This window comes from Nicotiana sylvestris, chromosome 7 (genome assembly GCF_000393655.2).
Source record: "Nicotiana sylvestris chromosome 7, ASM39365v2, whole genome shotgun sequence".
Lineage (NCBI taxonomy): Eukaryota > Viridiplantae > Streptophyta > Magnoliopsida > Solanales > Solanaceae > Nicotiana > Nicotiana sylvestris.
The window spans coordinates 167,212,517-167,218,322 of record NC_091063.1 but is presented as its reverse complement, the minus strand read 5'-3'; the positions used below and the strand labels follow the sequence as shown (position 1 = coordinate 167,218,322).

The window sequence follows — 5,806 nt, the reverse complement described above, 5'->3', positions numbered from 1 at the left end:
TACCCGTGAAAAACCGGCCATTCATTTCTCATCAATCAAAGTCAACTGCTCCAATCGAATCTTAACCCACTCGCTATCTTCAATCTCTGCTTCAACAATGGTTCGGAGCGAAGGAATTTCTACCTCTGTTGGTATCACAGCCTCGGTCCCATAAACCAACAAGTAGGGGGTTGCCCCTACTGATGTGCGTACTGTAGTGCGATATCCCAGCAAAACAAAGGGTAATTGTTCATGCCATTGTCGGGAACTCTGGATCGTCTTCCTCAAAATTTTCTTGATGTTCTTGTTTGCTACTTCAACAGCGCCATTGGCCTTGGGCCGATAAGGAGTGGAGTTCCTATGCGTTATTTTGAACTGTTCGCATACGTCCCCCATCAAGTGACTCTTCAGGTTTGCCGCATTATCTGTGATAATAGTCGCAGGAATACCAAAACGACAGATAGGATTTGAATGTACGAAATCCACCACAACCTTCTTAGTGACCGATTTGAGAGTGACAGCTTCTACCCATTTTGTGAAGTAGTCGATAGCGACCAATATGAATATGTGCCCATTTGAAGCCTTTGGCTCAATCGGACCAATGACGTCCATGACCCAAACAACAAATGGCCAAGGTGCAGACATGGGATGCAGTTCTGTGGGAGGTGCATGAATCAGATCGCCGTGCACCTAACACTGATGACAATTTTGAACGAAACTAAAACAGTCCTTTTCCATGGTCATCCAGTAATAACCTGCTCGAAGGATTTTCTTTGCTAAAACATACCCATTCATGTGGGGCCCGATTACTCCCGCGTGTACCTCATGCATGATTCTTCCTGCCTCCTCGGCGTCAACACATCTTAAAAAGTTGAGGTCCGGGGTTCTTTTATACAATATTTTGCCGCTCAAAAAGAAACCATCCACATGTCGCCTAATAGTTCTCTTTTGATCTCCAGTAGCATGTTCGGGGTATTCTTGTGTCTTCAAGAACCTCTTGATATCATGGTACCATGGCTAGGTACTTGATCCTGCCTCGACTACATTATAGTAATCGTGTCTTTCCCTGATTTGGATTTCCAGGGGATCGACGTGGGCGTTGCCTGGGTAAGGTAACATTGAAGCTAAGGTGGCAAGTGCATCCGCTAGTTTGTTGTGACACCGCAGGATATACCTGAACTCTATTGATTTGAAACGCTTGCCTAGATCCTCCACGTGCTGTCGGTAAGGAATAAGCTTGACATCCCGAGTTTCCCATTCACCCTGGGCTTGCTGGATAATCAGGTCAGAGTCCCCCATAATCAATAAATCTTCAACATCCTGATCGATCGCCATATGCATGCCCATGATGCATGCTTCATATTCAGCTGTGTTGTTCGTGCAAAAGAAGCGAAGCCTAGCTGTAGCAAGATAGTGCTGACCAGAGGGTGAGATCAAGATTGCCCCAATTCCTATACCTTTGGCGTTTACGGCCCCATCAAAGAACATCTTCCAAACATGAGCATTTTTCGAGACTACATCTATGGTGTTTATTTCTTCATCTGGAAAATAAGTACTCAAGGGTTGGTATTCCTCATCAATCGGGTTTTCGGCCAAATGATCCGCTAATGCCTGGGCTTTCATTGCCGTGCGAGTGACATAGACTATGTCAAATTCAGTAAGCAAGATTTGCCACTTGGCCAGTCTGTCGGTAGGCATTGGTTTCTGAAATATGTACTTTAACGGATCCAACCTGCTTATGAGGTAAGTAGTATGAGCTTGGAGATAATGTCTCAATTTTTGAGCGACCCACGTCAAAGCGCAACACGTTCTTTCCAACAAAGTGTACTTGGCCTCATAGCTGGTGAATTTCTTGCTCAAGTAATAGATCGCCTGCTCTTTCTTTTCGGTTATGTCATGTTGCCCGAGGACACAATCGAAGGAATTTTCCAATACTGTCAGATACAAGAACAGGGGTCTTTCTGGCTCTGGCGGGACCAAAACTCGAGGATTTGACAGATATTCATTGATCTTGTCAAAAGCTTCTTGACACTCAATCGTCCATTTGATTGCTGCATCCTTCCTCAATAGCTTGAATATGGGCTCACACGTGCTAGTTAGTTGGGCAATGAATCGACTGATATAGTTTAACCTGCCTAATATACTCATCACGTCTTTCTTTGTTCTTGGAGGAGGTAGATCTCGGATAGATTTTATCTTTGTTGGATCTAACTCGATCCCTCTCCTGCTTACTATGAAACCCAAAAGCTTGCCCGATGGGACTCCAAAGGCGCATTTAGCCGGGTTCAGCTTCAAGTCGTACTTTCTTAGTCTCTCGAAGAATTTCCTCAAGTCTTGGACATGATCGTCCTGAGTCCTGGACTTGATTATCACGTCGTCCACATACACCTCTATCTCTTGATGCATCATGTCATGAAAAATGGTAGTCATGGCTCTCATGTAAGTTGCCCCAACATTCTTCAAACCGAATGGCATAACCCGATAACAGTAAGTCCCCCAAGGTGTAGTGAAAGCAGTTTTCTCGGCGTCTTCTTCATCCATCAACAACTGATGATATCCAGCGTAACAATCTACAAAAGACTGTATCTCATGTTTGGCACAATTATCAACAAGGATGTGGATGTTGGACAATGGGAAATTGTTTTGGGACTCGCCCTATTCAAATCTCGATAATCTACACATACCCGAGTCTTCCCATCTTTTTTCGGCACTGGAACTACATTCGCCAACCACGTAGTGTACTGGACTACCCGGATTACTCCTGTTTTCAACTGCTTGGTGATTTCTTCTTTAATCTTATCACTGACATCAGACTTGAACTTTCTCTGCTTTTGTTGAACTGGAGGACAATCAGGGTAGATTGACAATTTATGCACTACTAGATCAACACCTAATCCTGGCATGTCATCGTATGACCAAGCAAACACATCTTTAAATTTAAAAAGGAGTTGAATTATCGCGTCTCACATTTTTTCGTCCGTGTGAATGCTTATTTTGGTCTCTCGGATTTCTTCAGGAGTTCCCAAATTAACCAGTTTGGTGTCATTCAGATTCGGCTTAGGTTTATTCTCAAAGTGTTCCAATTCTCGATTTATTTCCCTAAAAGCATCTTCTTCATCATATTCCGGTTCTTGGTTCATTATTTCACAATTAAACAGCTTGTTGTGATCTGGGCGTGAAGTCCGCAAGCATGTCATATTATTTAAAGCCGTATTATTATAACTGAAAAAAAAATAAAGGAAAAATAGCAAAAAACAGAATAAAAGAAAAAAGGAGGAAATACTGATTTTATTCCTTGGAATTGGTAAGATAACAAGGTTTATAATTCAGGAAGTCAAAACAAGAAACTAAAGAAAAACACCTGAGTTACATCCTAGGATAACTCGTGATGCAGGAAAGGTGGCAGGACAGGTCTACCCGGACTCCCGCCTAGTTGGGAACGGCGTGGCCTCCCAATTTCGAAGCTTGGCATTTGGCCCCACATATAGCATTTCAGCGGTGCTTGTGCCTTCTCCCGGTTGAACCATGTGAGTTTCATATAGCATTCCTCTCATTGTCCCACATATCTCTTCGATCTCTTCGGTCGTAAAAGGCTCATCGTCTTCTTCTTCGATGTATTTCGGTCCGACGAAAGTCTCATATAAATGTGGCAATGGTCGAGGCAGCTTCCAACCCTCATTTTTCCTCTTCTTTGCCCACTCTTCATCTTTTGGAGTGGGTTGAAAACCTATCCCAAAAAGTTTCTTAGTGGAAGGCAAGGTGATAGGTTCCGTTATTTCTTGCAGCGTTCGTCCAAGCCCTTTCCCTGGTCTGAATCCATGTCGGATCATTTCTTTAGCCACCATGATTGAGGTGTTGGACAAGAAAGGTTGGGGGAAAGGTCTTCCTTCTTCATACTGCTCTGCCAACACAACTTCGAAAGCCTGATAAACCGTGTGCTCACTCCCTTCCCCTGCTTCCAGATATGGGATGGATGGGTCCCGATAAATAGACTGTTCGTCTTCTCCGTGGACCACAATTTCCCGATCTTCATATTCAAACTTCACCATTTGGTGAAGAGTGGAAGGTACAACCCCTGCAGCATGAATCCACGGTCTTCCGAGGAGAAAATTGTAAGACATATCCATATCAAGCACCTCGAAGGTTATTTCGAACTCCACCGGTCCTATAGTTAACTCCAAGTCAATTTCACCGAGGGTGTCCCTCTTGACGCCATCAAAGGCCCTTATGCAGACATTATTGGGGCGAATTCTTCCGGTCCCAATTTCCATCCTCTGTAGCATGGAGAGCGGACAAATGTCAACACCCGAACCTCCATCCAACATTACCCGCTTGACGCAGTAGTCTTCGCACTTAACTATTAGATGTAAAGCTTTGTTGTGAGACGCTCCCTCCGGAGGTAAGTCGTTCTTGCTGAAAGAAACCTGATTAACAATGAAGAACCTTTCCGTCATTCGTTCCAGTTGTTCAACTGAAGTCTCAGCCGGTATATACGCTTCGTTTAGGGTTTTGAGCAAGATTTTCTGATGTTCAGCCGATCTCATCAGCAGAGATAGCATAGACACTTGCTCAGGGCACTTGCGTAACTGATCCACCACTTTGTAGTCAGGCATTTTCATCTTTTGGAAGAAAACTTCTGCTTCTTCAACGCTTACAGGCTTCTTGGGTGGGAAGCGTTTCCGTGTGGCGTTGTTTAACTCTTGAGTGTTTGAATATCTTCCAATGAAAGTATTCTCCGGAAGTTCCCCCGTGACTTCTCTGCCTTTGTACGTAACCAATTTTCTTTGATAGTTCCACGGTACTGTGGACGGGTCTGTCATCGGCTTCTGTGGTATGCGTCCGATAACCACTGGCTCATTCAGACGAGGTAGTTGAATCGTCCCCCGGACCACATAGGCCCCTTTCGGTACATACATTGGTTTTGCCCTTTTGACTTTGAATCTCTGCGGCTTCTCTGCTCGACCTCGTGGAACGTAAAGAACTTCATTCCTCGCAGGCACCATCGTCACTGTCTTTGTCTCGACCTTCTCTTCGAGCTCAACCTTGACAGTACTAGTCTTCTTTTCCCCTTTCTCTAGCTTTGGGGCGGCTTTAGGCTTTTTCCCTGCATCGACGATGGCGATTATAACTTTTAGGGAACGATCAAACTCTTTGTCCTCATAAATCATTCCAATCAACGTCCCGTTATTGTGAGCGGGCAATGGATTGTTGGTGACATTTGGGACCTCCTCGTCCCTCAATACTATCTTTCCCTGCTCTATTAAGCTCTCAACCACCCTTCTCAAAGTCCAACAATCATTTGTATCGTGCCGTTCTTCTCTCGAGTGATAAGCACACCTAACACCGGCTTTGTAAGCAGGTGATGCCGGATTGTGCCTTGTCTGAGGGACTGGTTGCAGGAAACCCATTTGGACTAGCTTTGGGAACAAGGTAGAATACGGTTCACCAATGGGTGTGAAAGTCCGTCTTCTGGGTGGTTCTTGAGGGCGGAAGTTATTTTGAGGTGGTTGCGGATTATAGTGGTTTCGGTAGGGAGGCTGATTTCTGGGAGGTGGAGCTTGGCCTCGATTGGCTTGTTGTGGCGGCTGGACATAAGGCTGGGTATTCATGACCATGTAGGGTTGAGGAGCATAGGTCACATTTTGGTGGGGGTAGTAATGTTGTGGGGTTCTTTCTGGAAAACGGGGCCTGGGATTGCGATATTCCCTCTCTTCTGATGTTGCCATGGACGTTTCTTCCTTTTTCTTCCCTCTTGACATTCCTCCGGACCCGCTTTGGACAGCTTGGGAGGTTGCCCTTATGGCTGCCTGACTTAAGATCCTACCCG

At 45.0% G+C, this 5,806-nt stretch overlaps 1 protein-coding gene across 1 annotated transcript; it reads right to left on the bottom strand.

Moving 5' to 3' along the window:
• Window positions 1–4,021: 4,021 nt before the first annotated feature.
• On the bottom strand, window positions 4,022–5,387 carry LOC138874093 (uncharacterized). The gene is made up of 3 exons (XM_070152596.1): window positions 4,755–5,387; window positions 4,140–4,637; window positions 4,022–4,054 (listed from the first exon to the last, which is right to left on the bottom strand). Exons 1-3 carry the CDS (start codon window positions 5,385–5,387, stop codon window positions 4,022–4,024), a joined length of 1,164 nt encoding a protein of 387 aa, XP_070008697.1.
• Between the last annotated feature and the right edge of the window lie 419 nt (window positions 5,388–5,806).

What these genes read in the sequence shown, in the direction of transcription:
- LOC138874093 (XM_070152596.1), bottom strand. Translation starts at nt 5,387, where the DNA reads ATGGGTTTCCTGCAACCAGTCCCTCAGACAAGGCACAATCCGGCATCA. An exon ending in GGAACTATCAAAGAAAATTG is followed by an intron (nt 4,638 to 4,754) that starts GTTACGTACAAA and finishes CCACCCAAGAAG; the next exon opens with CCTGTAAGCGTTGAAGAAGC. An exon ending in TGGAGTTAACTATAGGACCG is followed by an intron (nt 4,055 to 4,139) that starts GTGGAGTTCGAA and finishes TTCATGCTGCAG; the next exon opens with GGGTTGTACCTTCCACTCTT.